A 20,276-nucleotide genomic window follows, 5' to 3' on the forward strand; every position below is an offset into this window, starting at 1 on the left:
AGCATTCACTGATCAGATGACCTTTTTTCTTACAATAACTACAAGTAGGAAGCGACCCAATTCCAGATGATCCTTCGAAACGTTCTGGACCGGACTTAAAACCACCTTGTTATGGAGACTGGAGACTTGTGGAAGAATGAGACCCTGAACCACTCTTTTTATATGTGTCTGAATTGGTAGAATTACTGCTAGTCTGTGATCTTGATACAAAATTCTTTTTATGAGACAAAGCATAAGTATCAGATATGACTGCTGCCTCTTCAAGAGTTTTCACATTCCTATCTTCTAAATGTGTTTTCAAATCTTGAGGAACACATTCCTTAAACTCTTCTACCAGGATGACTTGGCGGAAATTAGCAAAAGTTTTATCAAGTTTCTTAGATCTAAACCAGTGATCGAATAAATCTTCTTTCTCTCGTGAAAATTCAACAAATGTTTGATTATCAAACTTTCTATACTTTCTGAACTTTTGTCTATACGCTTCAGGTACTAATTCATAGGCTTTTAATATTGCTGCTTTGACCTTCTCATAGTCTGAACTCTCAACTATCCCTAGTGCAGAGTATACCTCAGCCGCTTTTCCAGCCAGTACACTTTGTAACATTGTTGACCAAACATTTCGTGGCCATTTAAGATTCTCTGCGGCCTTTTCAAATTGGGGAAAATATTTGTCTACAGATTTTTCTTGAAATTTTGGAACTAATCTGATATTTTTTGCTGCGTCAAATTCAGTTTTGACAACTGACAGTTCTGGTTGGTTTTGTGATTTTATTTCTCTAATTCAAAGTTCATTGCACGCTCTCTTTCTCGCTCTTCTCTTTCTGCTGCTAATTTGTCTAATTCAAATTTTCGTTCACGCTCTCGTTCTTCTCTTTCTCTTTCTCGCTCTTCTCTTTCTTTTTCTCGCTCTTCTCTTTCTTTTTCTCGATCTTCTCTTTCTAATTTTTCTCTTTCTAATCGCATTTTCTCTAACTCTACTTGAAACTGATATTCTGCCATTTTATAAGAGCCTAACTCTGATTTAACTGTATATTCTGGAAGATCGTATTTTTCAAAGACATTTTCTTCTACTAGTTTGTTTGCAACCTTAATTCTAATGTCTTGCTTTCTCTGAGAGGATTTAACATCTAACCGAAAATGCAAACCTAATGCGATCAAGTCATCCTTTTTTAACGTATCAAAAACCTGAACACTTGGTGAACTAAGAAAGTCTGTGACCGAAAATACCATGTTTATTTCTGCTGGCTTATAATCAAATTTAACGGTTCAATAAACAAAATTCTGACAATAAACTGCAAAAGTGCAAGAAATTCTTTATCCCGGACGAGCCCCCAATTCTGTTATGGGTCAGAATAACCCTAAATGCCAGCAAAGATCAATAACAAAATTTAAACTTAACAATAATTTATTTACAGTAGTATATAATAAGTATATGAAACATAAAGTACAGACTTAGCAAGAATCTAAAAATACATACATCAGAGTGTCCGTTGCTGCACACAATGTCCCAGTGAAAATATATATCCCAGTTATATCTCAATAGTGCTTATACGACAAAGTATATCTATGCATCGAATTGACAGGGTATTTATACAGTAATATAAATCTAGAATATTCTAGAAATTGTTAAAACATGATATTACTGGAACAATCTGGACATTCACAAAATTTAAGAATGTTCTAGATAAAAGGACCAAACATGTTGACCACTCTGGAATGTTCAAGAAACTTAATGTTACTAATTATATACATAATGAAACAATACACATCTCACAACAACAGTATATGATTAAAGACCTTCCATGAGACCATTCCTCGCACTGATTTACTGAATCTAAGGGTTGTATTTTGTTACAATATTTTCTACAGTTAGATTTAAGAAAGTACTATGTAAAGAAAGAATGTCAACATGTAAAAAATAAAAAAAATCTTTGAACAATCTAAGCTTTCTCTTATAGACAGGGTTAACTAGAAAAGATCATATAATATATCAACTATAATTTTAAAATAAAGCTGTAATGAGTTCGTCAGGTACTCTTTTAAATTGTAAATTATAATAGAGTGTAAATTGATAAACACTTTGGTAGAGGCACAGGGCAGTTTTCCCCTCACAAAAAATGACAAAGTGCATGACATTAATGCTATATGTTTTAAAAATCAAAACGAAATATACAAATTAAACCAAAAACAAATTTAGTTAATGGAAAAACAAATTCTATCAAAAACAAAAAGAAATTCAAAATTGCATATGAGTAATTGTGACATGATGAAATCATGAACTTTGTACTTAAGCCCTAGGTGGGATTCGAACCCCTCAAACCTAAGTATCTGATGAATGATTTTGAATAATTTAATTCTATTTTTGATGGTCACACTAACAGCAACACTTTTGTACAGTACTGTGCAAATCGGAATAATCAAACTCAATTTATGGTATAGCCAATATATAACTAGAGACATTTGAAAAGAGTAGTGTATGGAAAGCTATGAAATCTATGGACAAAGCATCGATATGGTTTGTTTTCTTCAGCATTTCTGTCAGGCCTTCATTGTACCATAAATGAAAGTCTTTATTACATCAAAAACACCAATTGCAAAATAACATACTACATGTATTAATGAAAATAGGGATTCTTTTGAACATTCAATCTAGTAATCACATTGTACACGAATAAAAATGACTTAACAAATACAAATTTAATATTGAATTTCTAAAGTAACAGCATTGTTAATATAATGTACAAATATAATTTTTATTTTGTGAAAAATACTTCAAGAAATTACTTTAATCATTATAATTGTATAATTTTATTTATATCGCAGATTTAAAAACCTCAGATCAGACCTCCTGGGCCCCAGGCATCTCGTAAATATACCAGTTCATAACCCAACAATTAAAGATGGGGGTCGCGCAATGATGTACTATAATCTTTATGCAACCACAGATGGTTTTAATTCCATCCACAACCATTCCCCACGATAAATTAAAGTCCAGGCTTTTTGATATCATTGACAGCTGTTTTTTCAATAAAAGTGTAAGTAAATTTACTTACCTGGTCATTGATCATTTGCAAAATTATTTTGTTAAAGCACATTCTGATTGCACACACAAGTACTTTGAAGGTGACATCAAAGAGATGCTTGAGCTTCTGATAGACAATATCTATGTGGATTTTGGAGACCAAGTATTCCAACAATCTATTGGAATTCCCACAGGCACCAATTGCTTTCCATTATAAGTAGTCTATTTTTGTATTCATATGTGCAAAGTCTTATGCGTGAAAAGAAAACACTTGCTGTGGTCTTCAACTCGACATTTAGATATATCGACGACGTATTGTCAATTAATAATGGTAATTTCCATTCCTACGACGATACGATATACCTGGTGAGCTTGAGATAAAAGATACCACAGAGTCTGACACATCTGTTTCATACTTGGTTACTTTACTTGAAAAGACGTTAATGGTAATCTAACAATCAAGCTATATGATAAACGTGATGACTTTAACTTTTCTATCGTCAACTTCTCCTTACTTATGCAGCAATATACCTTCATCACCTGCGTACGGAGTGTATAATCTCAGTAGATTCGATACGCAAGAGCATGGTTTACGTATGAACAATTTCTAGAACGAGGCAAATTTTTGTCAAGGAAGTTGATGAAACAAGAATATAAACAGTCTCGTTTATTGGTCATCATTTTGTAAATTCTATACTCGATATAATGACCTTGTCAACAAATACAATTTATCATTGAGACAAATGCTGACTAACGTTTTTCATACTAATTGTTAGTCCATTATTTAAACACTGAATTGACGACGGGTTTTTCCGTTATTTCCCAATCCTGACAAGGAGCACACGGTGGGACTCGTGGAGGTGTTTTCCAAAAACAACACTTATTGAACTTGGTTGCTATAACTTTCCTGATTTTTCGTCCCTTTTTATAGCAATAATCCATTGCCTGCGTATAACCTCATTCCGTGGAAAACGATGGCCACCCCCTGTTAAAGCACTCAGGCACACAACAGCCCGAAGAAGGCATTAAAAATGATAGTTCAGCAAAATCTAACCTTGATGTAGTATTATACAATATGGATGCCAGGACCGCACCTACAACAGCGCCGCCTACTTCCGCCGCAAGAGAGAAAACTTTAAACAACTTTAAACAATTTACGGAGGCACCGTAGCGTTAAAATTGTACAATGTTTCAATGCACGAAAGAAAATAAACGAAATATTTCTAAGGTTTACTTAATTAATGAAATAAAATGCATATCATTCCTTTTTTATTTTATTATTATTATTTTTAACACAAATATTTTTACAGGATAATAAAGGAAATCCTGATAGAAAACATAAAGGTCAGGAAAATAGTGGGGAAAGGGAGCGGGACCTGCAAGCACAACGTTCATTGAAGAAGTCACTATAAGACAAACTTCTACCTATACAAAGAAAACTACAGTTATTAAAAGGTAGAAATTTATATTCTTGTACCTTTATCGCCAATTACATCCAATGCATTTCCCACCGCTTCTGTCAGATCCTTAAAGAGTTTAATGTATATATAATGTATATGTTTCTTTAAAGCATTCTTGATTTCATTCATCAATTTCACTCTCATGTCTTCTTTATTTCGATATCATAAAATCAAATTAAAGTATATGTACGACAATTACATGTGGATAAGAACTGAATATTAAAGGCATAAGTATATGTTGTATGTACCATCATCGTAGTCTAAATCTAGGAGTTGTTGGATCTTTTTATCTATTTTCGCTGCAATTTCTGTTTTTGTCCCATTTGCAATGGCATAGTAGTGGTTGCGATCAAATGATGTAAAGAAAATTTGTTGTAGACCTAGAGATATTTTAATGGAAAATAGCATCATTAGCACCGTCTTTGATGTTAAGCTGTGATTCGATGTTCTTTTTTTTTTCTGTAATGACAGATTCTTGTTTTAGTCTCGTTTAGATTTTAAAGCCATTGAAACTCCTAATTACAAACATATATACATAATTGTATAAAACATTTTTTTATGAAAAAGACATGTAAGGGGTAAATATCGATGAAATTTTTGTAGGGTAATACTTATTTTCAAATATATTACAGCAAAAAAACGTGCACGAAACAACAAAGGGTGAAGTTTTTTATAATTATCAAAACTTCGTCGGGGAAAATATCCACATATTCCTCTACCTATTTTGAAGAGGTATGGATTATTCGGGATATTTGATATAAGTATATATATTTTGCTTTTATTTACTTCTTTTCCTTTTGCTGGTTTATTAAAAAGAAAGTATAAATCTGTAAATATATACAATGTGCTTTAAAGGATTTGCGACACTTTGGTACAAAGTACTGCTCCATGTAACAAAAATAATGAACGTCTTTCTATTATTGTACATCTCCTTCTACAGCACCCTCCTTCTTTAGCACCCCCTCCCTCAACAGCACCCCCTCTACAACAGCAACCTCTCCTTCTAAATATCTCCCGTACATCCGCATATCCATCGCCACAGCTTTCCATTGCAACCCCCCCCCCCAATAACTCACATTTTAATACGAGCCCAGGTACACAAAAACCCTGACGGAGAAGGAACACCTTACCACAAAGTGAAAAGAAGAAAAGTAATGCAGAGGACCAAAAGTACTCAAACGGACACAATAAACACCGAAGTACCGGAAAAGTGAAACATCTATTTCAGATCTAGTGATAGGGGATTATGGGTAGGGTGTGACCAGGCCCGCAGGGTACTGGGTGCTTGACACATGTTTAAAATAAAATTTCACATCAAAGGCTGCATTGAAGAAAACGAAGTTCCAATGACCTTTTCAAAGAAAAAATAATAAAACTAAATATCACGTACAAAGTCTTTCACGTTATGAAACTTGCAAAGGTAGAAAGAAAAACAGACTTCTTCCAAAGTATCCCAAGTTTCTACGGGTTTGCTTTGCTTTTCCTTTGGGGCTCAACTCGGTAGCCAGCTCTTTGCTTGTTTTTGTTGGACACAAGAATAAAATCGCACCTTCTCGTTTACTTGGGTGACCAATTCTAAATTATTTCATTCATTAAATATGTATTATCAGATTAACATAGGGAGAAAAAAGTCATTTTCTAAAATTATATATTCTTCACCAAAATAACCATTAAACATCGGTTAAGAATTTATAAGTACAGTGCTATATTCTTTAGATGAACTGTGCTTTTTATGTGCTGCAGTGCATCTCCTACGGGTAACAGATTCGTGCTCCTTAAGGTATTGTCGAATTTCAAGGTTATGGTTAGGGTTGCACACTTGCATCAACATGACCAGCATTTCAATCTGCTGTTAATTAGTTTTGGTTACACCGAAGTAAAGCTGATAAAAGAACGAGGGCGCTTTTGATTGGCATTTGGCAGGAATCTGGGCGTAATTGAAAAGTGAAAATTTGATCGAAATGTCATATGAAGTTTTATAATTTTTTTTTAATTTATCGGGTTCCTGTGCAACAGGAAAGGAAAATATTTTCCCGAAATTGAGCTTTGATTTGCTAAAAAATAACTTTAAAATTGGCCAGATTAGACATTTGGTACAAAATGGTACATTTTTAAACACGTTTTTCTAAAATTTTTCTATCTCTGTTTTCTCTCCATGATTTTGAACATTTTTGAAACGTTATTTGTGTGTATTTAAATTCAAAGAAACGAACACACATTTTAAAAAAAATGGAGAGAAGACCCATAGACCATAAAAAATGTATTTTTTCCCAAGAAATCCAAATGTGTGAATGTGGTGCTTCTTTGTCCTTTTTAAATCATCTGAAAACAGGTGACGGTGATAGCTCAGTAACTAGGGCTACCTGTTCAGTGCGCTCGAAGCGAAAAGTTTTTGGTTCCAGCCTGGCATAGGGCGTTAATTTTTTTTATACAAAAAACCATTTATTTTGTCAGTTTCGTTTTATGTCCTGATGTATCAAAATTTTGAATTAGATCAATTTTGGTTCAGTTTGGTTCTCGAGCGAAATCAATTCCAATCTTCTATTCTATAATGTACATATATACGTATCATGCATCTAACATTTCAAAACCTCTTCTTCTATGAATCAAGGCCATCAGAGATGTCATTTTAAATGGATTTAAGTTAAGAACTAAAAAGTATTTTGGATATCAGTGAATAGACAGGACTGAAAAAGTACATATTTAATCAATGATTTAGCATTGGAAGACAGAGAATTCAAAGAGTACCCAAGAAAACACGAAAAAATAAACAGTTTGCGGTAAATGTTTGAGTTGCCTGAGCAAACAACAGGAACAAAAGAGCTGTCCCTCTGATTTTTAAATCCATATCAAGTGATGAATTAAATTTCTGGATGTGTCGATTTGTAAATGAAGCCCGCAGACAAGATGGTTAGTACATTTATATTTCCTGTCTATTACACGAATAACTATCTACAATATACCCAATCAGTGGCAGAGCTAAAATAAGAGCGAGAGAGAGAGAAAGGGAGATCTCTCACTTCTTAATGTGTTAATAAGCTTTGCATCTAGGCCCCTGTCCAAAGTAAAATAAGTATCCTCATCCCGAATTATAGGTAAAATTCCTAACCGACTTGCACATTGGTTTTCCAAAACAAAAAAAAACCAAAAAAAAAAAACAAAAAAAAACAAACAATATATTCTTGAAGTAGTGTGAATCAGATGTGGCTACTCAAAAATATCAAAGAACCTTTGGACAATTTGAAATCACAAGAATTTACCAAATCAACGGGTAATAAGTACAGGTAATAAAACAGACTATACACAGGTAACCACTCAGGTGTGAAAATCCCAATTTTGGCTAGATGGGAATAAGAAATTCAGAATTTTGGCTAAGTGGGAATAAACCGATTAGGATTACCGTTTTATCTCAGTAATTTTCTGTCGATGCATGCATTGTTTTAATGTGATTTAAATGAGTAAATACTCCATTTCTTTTAATTGAAAATAGAAATAAAATAAATGTTAACATTGTACCACGTCCATGTGATAACAACACGTACCGCGGTAAAGGTAACGAATGTTTACTGATATACCGGAGTACTAATGTGTTTCCGTGCCTGAATAACCAAGAAGTCAAATACGGGTGTGAATAAAAAAAACCAAAATATCACATTTATATATTTTACTGACAAGTGCAAGCGCTAAAATTTATTTGCGCCAATGCATTCCAACTTGCGTTTGCGCTAAAATATGTATGCGCCAAATTTTCTCGTTTTACAGTATTATAATAAGTGTACAATAAAATATACTAACTTGATTCGTGCTCATGCATATCATAACATCTACTGTATACTTTGCATTTTACTGCACTCTGCATTTTACTACAAACACTAAAGCATTTCACTGCATACTGCATTTTACTGCACATACTAAAGCATTTCACTGCATACTGTATTTTACTGCACATACTAAAGCATTTTACTGCATACTGCATTCTACTGCAAATCTCAAGCATTTTACGGCATAACTGCACAAATATTTATACAAAATATTTGTGTACAGTAAACACGTACCTTACACCATACATTGTAGTTACTACATACTATAATAAGACTATAATATACTCGTATACTATGGGCACACTACTAGTACTTGAAATGATAGCAATACACACATTACTCAATCATGTAATTTACAACAAAGTTAAGAACTAAGGTCCTTGGCCATGTCAGGAAACTGTATAATATAAAACCTTTAATAAAACAAACTTGGGTGACAACGGGTCACACATGCGTGCAAATCATACGTGTACTGTTCACCATAGAATTATTAACACATCAATTGTGCGTTTGAAAGACGTAAATAAAGCATGCGTCAGATCTAGCTTACTTGAAAACAACAAACGAAAAACGAAACTTGCTTGCGAATGCAGAAATAACGAAAAATTAGGATTTTCTGAGAATCAAAGACAAATAATAGGTCGGTAAATCTTTTTCGAAACTTTCTTAAGATTAAAACAGAAGCGGGGATTTTGAAGCAAACGTAAAAACGACCGACATCCTAAATCAATTAGACATTCAGTATAATTTAAAAAATGGTGCCTATTTTGAAGGGTTCAAATTGACACCCCACGAAAAACCATTGTCAACAGACGTGTAAGCGGGGGTCGACAATGACTTTCCGAGAGGTGTCAATTTCAACTGCTACCATTTATATAATGTTGCTATTCATGTTAACTTTTAAAGGCAATCCAAAGACGTGTCACTGGATCCCTCAGTTTTGACAGAGATTGGACGGAATATAAGAATGGTTTTGGAGCCCCAGAACAGGATTTCTGGGTTGGTAAGTGTAAATCTCTTACATTAGAAGAGGCAGATAAAAAGAGCATATCAAATTTACATCTGCTTTTAAGACAGGATGATATGTTTTGACGATATTCACTTATAAGATTTAATTGGTATCTTGAATAAGAAAACAAGATTTTGTAATAATGTCTATTCATATTCTTAAATTTATTGTATTGCAATAGAAATTACAGTTAATTTTAAATATGACTTAATACAGGAAATGACGTAATTTATCAATTAACCAAAGAAAAGACTCTCCAATACCCGTACATTGAATTTCATTCTTATTTCTACTCATACCCCTGTCGTTACACTGAGCAATCCTATATAAAGATTACTCGTCTCATAGTGCATGACGTATTTAAGACAGATTTCCTTGTAATGAAGATATTTCTAACTTACTCAGGAATACTTGATGTACATATTTAATATACCAAGCAATAATTACATCGATGGAAGCTCTTGTTCTATCTTAATTTGTAGGGAAAAAAGGAAGTCTTATTTTTGACATCAAATGTATTTCAAATGTCTTTCCACATATTAAACTGTACTTATCATATACTGATATAGCTCAACTGTTAATGGTGCAAGATTCAAATTTGTGAAAGCAGTACGCACAGATCAGAATTCGGCAAATTTACACTAAAAAAGGAATAATTGACTGCCGTCATGAGAAAAGGGCCCTTATCTTTTGACGTCACAATTTCAGAAAACGACGTCAAAGTCGCGGTATTGTAAACACGGAAGTAATTTTTGTACTGCATTTTGTAAACAAGAAATTAAATTGAATTTCAAATAACAAAAATTTGAAGCTTGATGCGGACATTTTTTTAATAGGTATATGATATTATTACAATTTAACGTAAATTTATTCATAATTTTGTTTAAATATTTAACTTGATGCTGATATACGGGACATTGGACATGCACAAATTTAAACAGCGATTAAACGATGTCTATGCATGACGAAATTGAAGATGCTGTTTTCAGCTATACTTTAATTTGAATTCATGTTAAGAAGTCTCAATATCAAAGGTATATTCCATGTACTAGACTAGTATATTTTTGTCAGAGAGAGAGAGAGAGAGAAGAGAAGCGAGAACTATGCACATACAGTAACACCGTTTTTATAAGAGCTACTTTTTTTGAAAATATATGTTTTATCAAAATGTATATAATGTAAAACATACAGAATGTATTTAGTCATTTTAATTTTAATCCATAGTTAATTACACTGATGTACCCCGATTGTCAGCCTTCGATGAACTGTCGATTTTAATTTTTTTTTTAAGGGGGGGGGGGGTAAGAATACATGCCAAACAAAAATCTCCGGATAAAAGAAGAGTTAAAAGTTAAGCTATGAAACATAATCCCTCTTTTATTAGATAAGGATACTGGTAACATGGGAGATCCAAACCTACATCAACAGTAAATAACTTACTTTTAGTTTTAATAACTTACCTTTTACTAAATTAACAGTAATAGAGAATGATAAGGAAAAAAAAATACGGATGATAGGGATGTCACAATTTTGTTAAATTAAATTTTGTTTCAAATACTAATCTAAAATGATCAAATAAATACATTCAAAGGAATTGTATGGTAGAAATTATTTTTGTTTCAAATTTCTGAAATTGTTCCGATGAAATGATTGAATGAAAATCAACTGGAGCCTATTTTGCAATATGTTAAGAAATTAAATACAGCTACTGTAGACTTTTCCCAAAAGCATTATACCCAATGTTGAAGAAATGAACAATATTACATCAACAATGATAATATGAATGAGGAACCAAAAGGAAAAATAAAACTATAGATTAAGCAAAAAGACGTACGAATTTCCGGATATCATATATATGGCTACATCTTTGAATCATTCACCGAAAGAGCAAAAAGTATGTAACAAATTATAATTGGAAAGTTATGAACATTTTTAAAATCTTTAAAAACTTTAATGAGCGTGAAATATTATTATATAACTGACTGTTGAATTCTTGATATGAAATAAATAAACCACATTTTGCGTTGAAATCTTCAACTCTAAACATGTATCAAAATACCCCGCATATCTTGACATTAATTTCTTAAAGTTCCGTTGAAATCGAGATAAGACTTTATATCGTGTCCTTTTGACCCTACGGAAAGTTATTAAAAAGAAACACAAATTTTTCTTCTTTTAAAGAAAATATTGATCATTACAATCGCAGCAAGTAGCAACGGGGGTAGGGGGTGGAGTTTACATTGAAAGTCCCTCCCCCCACACCACCACCACCACACACACACATACACACTCTTTGTTGTAGTATAGTCAAATTCGTGCACTATAGGGCTAAAGAATAAGGCAGTGTTTTATGTTTGATTAAGAAAATTTGATACTAAAAGAAGTTTGAACCTACCCACCCCCCTTTCTGCCCAACGGCGAAATTGGATTCGAGTTTCGACACCCCCCTTTTTTTAAGGTAAATTTATTTATTTTTTCTGGCTGAACCATCCCCCAAATTTTTCAAAGGAGTTAGTGTGGGGACAGGCGAAGGTACGAGTCAAATGTTTTTATTTTGGGATATGTTTGGTATGTTCTGAATGTAACAACTAGTGAAAAAATGGTCTGCCTAAGTAAATATTTCAGCGAAAGAGAGTCAGATTAGAGCGGTATAATATTTACTTAATTAACAGCATCGCCTCAGACAAAAAGCATTAAGGTATGTTGTACATAATAGTTCATCATTGGATAAGACAATCGCATCGAAATTTTGAAAAGCTTATATCAAGTTAATTAGCCATTCACGGAGGAAAATGAATACTTAGTAGATGACCGTTCGTGGCCGTGAAAAATTGTTTCGCTTGTCAAGGAAAATTTGGTGATTGAAAGTGCCTACATGTACAACTGAAAAAAAATATAGCTCCCCCAACTGAAATGGCTTCCAAAGGGCCAGCCGTTCTTGCGTAAAAATACAGTGGACCTTCAGATATCCGGAAGCCAGATATCCGGATGTATCCGAACGATTTTTCATCAGGACGAAAGTTTTATTAACTGGTAATTCCGGTATCAGGACGCTTCACATATCCGGGCAAATTGACTAGGAATCAAAGCATCCGGATAAATGAGGCTCCACTAAGTATACATTCAGTTTCAGTTTCAAATAGACTTCGTCAAAATTTTAATATGGAAATGTAATTTCGCACAGAAAAGTCAAGACCGTTTAGTGTAAATATAATAAAAAGAGACAAGAACAGCACAATTGCCATCTTTTTTATTAAATTATACAATATTATACATAGATATTTTTTTGAGATAATAGAAGCGGCCCTTGTTAGAAATATACAAATGTTGTGTTCATGTGAAACAGGGTACAGGTGCCACAAAATATATTTTAAAAAAAGGTAAATGAGCAGAAATATTTGTAACCGATTTTTATTGTGATTTAATTTTAAAAAAAATAAGAAGTTAAAAGACGGTTTAAATTTTTTTTTTTAAAGAAAGATTTAATTTTAGGTATATAATTCATTTGTCCTTTATTTGCCAATTTACTACCACGTTTCTACTCCATAACTAAGACAGGCGACGAAAATGAATTGTATACACAGTGGAAACCTAGAGCTTTAAACATTTTAATTTTTAAATAAAATGTTCAAAAACGTAAAAAAAAAATTAAAATCCGCTTGCATGGAAGAAGGGAACTTATATTTTTTCATGAATGTTTATAAAGCAATAAACGTTTTTAAAAACAAGTTTACATATCCTAGCGTATCTGAATTTTTTTTCTCAATTGAATTTTTGGTGATACAGAAAATTCATGGTGTTTTTTTTTTATTATAGTAACAGAAGAAAGTTACTTGCGTGTGTGATTGTGAGTGGATGATGTCTCACAAGTTTTTTTTATTATTGGGATCGATGTTCTTTTTCTAGGGGTGCCCCTATTTGCTCGTGGTGTCTTTCTGCATGGGATTCTCTATCTATGTATATATTTCTTTTAATCTTTAAGTGTTACAAATTCTTTATATATTTTATAAATTGAATTAGATTATTTGATATAAAAAGAATGATTTTTATGGATTTAAACAAATATTATTTCCCTACTGATTATGTTATAAACCGTTCCTACATTCTGTCTAGACCCCCCCTCCCCCTCCCTTTTACGAATTACTAGATCTGCTCTAAAATTAGCATGGAAATAGTAATAACATACGAAATCCCTCAGGAATAGTTAAATACTAGTCGCTTGGAGGAAAAATAATAAATACTTTCTCATATTTTAAATGCTCAAAACGATTGAGGTTATTTAAATAACACGTGATTTTAAGATTTTTTGAAAATTGAATAAAACGCAGGCGACGTCATTTCGTTTTCAGTGATACGTCAAAGTTATTTTTGAAGCGCCTCACTAAAATGCTCATAAAATATCGAAAAAGCGAGATATTTTCAAAATTTATGTATATTTGCATTCAGAAAGAGTCCGGCTATCAAAATTTACCAAAAAGTCAATTTATGAAAATTTGACCTTAAGGGCCCTTTTCTCGTGACGGCAGTCAATTGTATAAACTTATTAAATATATTTTATGTTTATCTTTTGCAGTACAATGCAACCATGATTATTCTTATCAAAATAAATAGCTCCATCTTTGCCAAGCAAGAAAAGTCTGTCTCAATCAGAACACCTGTGAAAAATAGAAAACTATAAAAGCAGCAACAGTTAAATATTTATGACCAAAGTTAATTTTCTTTCGAAAGTAGATCAAACTTGTCAACGTCAAAGAGTTAAAATTAATGATGCCCAAAAAATTTCACCAAGAATACACAGGTTAAATATAAAAGTCATACGAATCAACCATTCAAAAGTTATGGCCAAAATTCATCAAAAGAAGGTCAAAGTTAGGGATTAGGGTATGGATATAACGAACAGCAATCAGTATCAAAGTCCATAAAACAATACAAAATTGGAGCAGAGCAAACACGGACCTCCGAAACATCAGAGGTGGGATCAAGTGCCTTGGAGGAGTGCACACCGGTCACACCCGCCGTGTGCTATTTGTTATGATCGAGAAATAACGGAAAAATCCGTCGACAATTCAGTATATATCAACTAAGAAATAGTATGAGAAACGTCAGTAAGCATTTGACTCAATGATAAACTGTATTTGCTGACGAGATCATTTTATCGACCATAGAACTTACGAATTGATGATTTAAAACAAGACTGCTGATATTCTTGTTTCATCAACTTGTTTGTCAATAATTTACCTCGTTTAAGAAATTGTTCAAACGTATAGCATGCTCTTGCGTATCTAATCAACTGATATATATATAAACCCGATGTGCAGGTGATGAAGGTATATTACTGCATAAGTAAGGGAAGTTGACGATGGAAAAGTTAAAGTCATCACGGTTTCATATAGCTTGGTTGTTAGATTACCATAAACGTCTTTTTCAAGTAAAATTTCCAAGTATGAAACAGCTGTGTCAGACTATGTGGTATCTTTTATCTCAAACTCACAAGGATATATCGTATCGACGTAGGAATGAAAATTACCATTGTTATGTGACAATACGTCGTCGATATTATATAATTATGGACTTCAGTGTAGGTCGATATTAGGTTAGAAGGACTCATGGCAATTGATATTGACCAAAGACACAGAAAGTGATAGCAACCGAGCCTGCGAGGTCCCTATCATTTTCTAAGTCTGAGGTCAATATCAATATTGCCATGAGTCCTTCTAACCACATATTGACCGTTCATTGGAGTCAATAATAATTATATTATATAATCACTCGAAGTGAATCCATTGACACAGTCCTAACTGAACAGATTCGGCTGTCATTACATCACAATGGTTTTTGAGCACGCTTCTTATATTATGACGTTACATTCTACGTAACTTTGGAGCAACCGAACGGTGTGTCGTGCAGTATCATTTTCCGCGGACGCGATTTCGCGTCGACATCACAAAAGGAGGAATATCATGTGACGTCCTTTCAGCCAATGAAAATTACGAAAATAATATTCTTATATAATATATCTAAATGTCGAGTAGTAAAAGGGTAAAAAAAGGTTGATATTACAGAAAAGATAATACCTCAAGAAATAAACCGGTGAAATAGTAAATCCCGCTAGTTTTAATAAAAACAATATTACAGAATTTTATTAAATTTAACAGTACGACATTTAAGAGTAATTCTCTGTAATCACCAAAATATTTTGGCACTCATAGTTACAGATTTAAATTTTTATATCATAACTTGATACAGGTGTGTGAGTGATTGTAAAATCTAAAAATAGTTTTTGAATTGTAACCTTGGTTGCCATAGAAACGGGATACAAACTTTCTCATTTTTGTAAATCATGAAAATCTGTACTTTTCATGAAAAATCATGTCTAGAAATGAATAGAGATATCTAAATTTGTGTTAATTGTTGTTATCCAATACTAGAGATTCAAACAACCATGTCTACAGTTTTAATTTTATGCTCATAAGTGGTCATGTTATGCATTGCAAAATGTCAAAAATATAGTAAATTTTGCTCAGTTTTTACAGACTTAAAACAAAAAAATACAGTCATCTACAAATTAAGCAAATTATAATAAAACATGAAATGTTGATATTAGGTTATATTTACACAATTAAAAAATTGGTGGGCAAATGATATGTGTAAAAGAAATTCAACGGTGAATATCCATTTTTTCTGCATTTTGAAGCATTGTTTGCTTCCAAATTACTTCCCTTGGATTACTCTCTATCGTTTGGATATACAATATGTGGGCACTTGTAGTGGTAAATAAGTGGTTTGGTGAGAAAACGTATAAAAGATCCGGGGTGAGGATTGGCAATGTGGAAGAAGGAAAAAGGCCAAGATATAATACCTAAGAAGACAAAGAGGTAATTATAAATATTAGAAATGGTAAGTATATATACTTTTTTCTCCATTTTATTGGCTTGCACGCATGTAATTCCTCTGCTATGATAATTGTGACACCTGAAACTGTCCTGACTCTCCCTGGTACATTTACAAACATAATTACATAACTAGTGCTAATTGTAACGGGGACCGTTACAGATGTTCCCCAAACGCTCCCCAACTCCCTTTTGGTGCCATATTCGCTGTAAGCTTTATTAAATGAGACAAACTCTATGCATTTGAGACTTTAGCAACGTTTACCCAGAAGTGTACCAAGTTCAATGAAATTTTAGCATTGCACGCGTGCACATGTGAATGTATGTGCGTAATGACCATAATCATCTTGTCTACACAAGCTATATATTTTAATGTACTAAATATAGTATTTAATCCAAAAGTATTAAAAATACGCTCATTCAAGTGTATTTTTGATTTTACTCATTTCACGTGCACGCACGTGCATTCATGAGCATGGTGACCATACCTTCTTGTAGAAGTCCATAACATCTATCTATGTTCTAAAACCCATCCCGTTTGGTTGAAAACCAAGGGAGTTATAGCTGTTTAAAGTTTCAGCCAATCAGATTGCAGCACACGTACACGTACGCTGTATGCATGTGCAGGCTGACCATACCTTCTTGTAGAAGTCCATTGTATCTATCTATGTTCCAAATCCCATCCTGTTTGGTGGAAAACCAAGGGAGTTATAGCTATTTAAAGTTTCAGCCAATCAGATTGCAGCGCACGTGCATGCACGTGTTTTCATGATAATTGCTATACATCATGTTGTAGGATATCCTAATGCATGGCTATTTTCAAAATTTCGAAGGATTTTCAAAAAACAAGAAAGATATTGAGACTTTAGTTTCAGCCAATCAGAGAGAAGTACACGTGCATGAGATCTTGCTATTTTGACCATGCCCTCTTGTCTATGCTTATAATGTATCCTTATATTATGAGTTTCAAAGCATTTCATAAAAAATTGAAAAGTTACGTCTGTATCAATTATATTGGACATTTCTCGTGCTGCACGTGCGCACTCTTGCAAGCACACGTGCATGCGCATGCTTTTATGAAAATTCTTATATATCAGGCATATAGTTCAAAATTTCAAAACATTCTGTCGAAAAACATGAAAGATATTGAGACTTTAGTTTCAGCCAATCAGAGCAAAGCGCACGTGCATGCGCGTGAGATCTTGTTATTTTTACCATGTCATCTTGTGAACACTACTAATATATCCTTTCATTGTGAGTTTCAAAACATTTCATCAAAAAATAGAAAAGTTACGGCTATATCAATTATATTGGTCATATTACGTGTTGCACGCGCGCGCTCTTGCAAGCACATGCGCACAAAATGATCTAAGTTCCGCAAAACTACATAACATGTCTACTGACCCTAAAAACATTTCACCTTAGTCGGACGTGTAGTTTGCGAGATCATTCGCGGACAAAAAAGTGCCCAGGAAGAAGAAAAATAATAATAATAAGAAACAGAGTAAAAACAATATGTTCCCCAACTTCGTTTGGGGAACATAAAAATACATGTTGATGGCAGACCATGAAGACATAAATCAGGTCAGACACAATTTCTTTATATAACCAGGTCCAGTACAATCAATTAATCTAGCTAGGTCCACAGGCACCTGAAGTATGGATAATACCCCCCCCTTTTTTTAATGAAAAAAAAATGTAAGAGTGTATACATGGTATAATACCTCGAAAATATAAAATTTCCCGGCAAACACATCTATATGTCGTTATGTGCAAGCAGATTGTACTTTTTCTCACGTTTAAAGAATGGCCCTATTCGGTATAATAAAAAATGGTCGAAGGTCCTAAATTCGACAGGGTCCGAATTTCGACGGTTTCGTTCTTTTGTTTATATCTCGTTCGTTCTCGCGAGATCGGGCTGGTGTGTGTAAACATAGTACCGATAGAGACTTACGATCGTTTTACCTGCATCATCTATGAAAATGCATTTCAAACAGGTAAGCAATTATTTCACATAGTTTAAGGCGAAAAAATGTCTGTCTTACGCAATATCACTTTTTTGATGCAAATATGAAATCTGGTTACTGGTATAAGCTTGCTGCACATAACTTGAAAAAATGTCGTCTGCATAGACTGACAATCCAGTACTGAAATTTACAACACTGCGTTTATGGAAAACAAGGCCAAACCAATTTTATTTTTAGTTTATTAGAACTATTTTTTTTTATTTAAAAGAAAAAAAAAAGATTCGAATTTTGAATTAAAAACTCAGTGGCTTAATGTATTGTTTTACCTTATTTGTAGGCTAATCCTATGAAAAAGTCATCTAAATACAGATTGTATTCACCAACTTCCCTTACTAATGCATATCTGTCGATAAAAACTGACAAAAAATCTGTTATGGGAGCAGCAAGGCAATACAATGTGCCCATTACAACCCTCAGAGATCGTGTGTTAGGCAATGTTGATCCTGAAACAGTTAAGAGTGGGAGGAGTCCTTTGTTAGATACACTCCAGGAATCTAATATTGTTGAACATTTAAAGGTCATGGCAGAATATGGCTATGGATATACTCGCCAAGAGGTTGTAGACCTGGCTTCAGATTACGCAGTCCAAAATGGTATTAGAGATAAGCAGCACCCATTCTCTCTTAAGTGGTTTCGGGGATTCGTGAGCAGGTGGCCTGAACTTAAAGTCCTTAAGCCTCGGAGTCTAGAAATTGTCAGGGCAAAGTGTGCATCAGTTCCTGTTGTTGACAGATATTTCAAAGAACTGGAACAGGTCATCAGAGAGAATAGTTTTGACAAGAACCCCTACCTAATTTACAATGTGGATGAAAAAGGATTTACCCAGAACCACACTCCTCCTTTTGTTGTTTGTGGTAACCAGTTTCCACCTCAAGCTGTCACTGCAGGTAAATCAAGTACCACCACAGTGATTGGTTGTGGAAGTGCGAGTGGTACAGCAATTCCTCCTTTTTTCATATTTGCGGGGAAGAGAATGATGCCAGAGTTAATGGAAGGTGCAACACCAGGCGCAGTAGGCAGAGTCTCAGAGACAGGATGGTCCAATTCACAGCTATTCCGTGAGTTCCTAGAAGATCATTTTTTGAAGCATGTCCCTATCAAGGATGGTCAGAAAGTTCTTCTGTTGATGGACGGGCACAAATCTCACACTTCTGTAGGACTTGTCCAGTGGGCAAGAGACAGGAACATCATATTGTTTATACTTCCTGCACACACAAGTCACATTCTACAACCACTGGATGTTGGCTGTTATGGACCTATGCAGAAAATGTACAATTCAGAATGTCATAAGTTTACTAGAGAATCACACACCGTAGTAACAAGATATAACATTTGTCATATAGTTTGCAAGGTGTACAGCAAGGCCATGTCTGCAGAAAACTTGATAGCTGCATTTAGAAAAACTGGCATCTACCCATGTTCGCGAGCTGTAATTCCACCAGACAGTCTTAAACCTGCAGAAATATTTATCATGGAAAACGAGATATCTGACAGTTCAAAAGATGAGACAGCCGTAGAAAAAAGTAGAGAAAAGAATGATGACACAACATTCTTTGAAGCTAAAGTAACAGCTTGTAGGAATGCAAAGAGAGAGGGAGTCGCTGAAAAGAAAGAGAGAAAAACCATGAGCAAGATCATCTCTGGCCACTGTTTAACAGACAACATCATAGATCAGATGGTGCAACTTGAAGATGAACAAAATGGTAAGGGAAAAGGCAAGAGAAAGACATCAGATGAAGATCAAGGGGCAGCTGCAAGTGGATCAGGTTCCAAAAAGCAGAAGAAAACTAGGTTGCCAGTTGTGGAAGACAGTGATACTGAGGAGGAGGAGGTGGTACTGGAAAAGGACCTTTGTTGTGTGTGTAAAAAGTTTACACCAGAAGAGATCCGAAAAAGTGATATGTTAATATTCACCAAATGGGCTCAATGTGATGGCATGAGGAATGGGATGCCATGTAAGCACTGGACACACCTGCGGTACTGTTGCAGTACCCGGGTTGTCCGCTTACATGACAAATTCCTCTGCCCTCACTGCATTGAGGAGTAA

At 34.0% G+C, this 20,276-nt stretch overlaps 1 protein-coding gene across 1 annotated transcript; it reads left to right on the forward strand.

The window, feature by feature from the left end:
- The first annotated feature begins 18,184 nt into the window (after positions 1-18,184).
- LOC134244417 (uncharacterized) lies at positions 18,185-20,276 on the forward strand. Its single transcript, XM_062726686.1, has 2 exons — positions 18,185-18,199; positions 18,507-20,276. The coding sequence occupies exons 1-2, from the start codon at positions 18,185-18,187 to the stop codon at positions 20,274-20,276; spliced, it is 1,785 nt and encodes a 594-aa protein (XP_062582670.1).

This window comes from Saccostrea cucullata, unplaced genomic scaffold, assembly GCF_032062105.1.
Source record: "Saccostrea cucullata isolate Sc308-1 unplaced genomic scaffold, CSIRO_AGI_Scuc_v1 ctg1149, whole genome shotgun sequence".
NCBI lineage: Eukaryota > Metazoa > Mollusca > Bivalvia > Ostreida > Ostreidae > Saccostrea > Saccostrea cuccullata.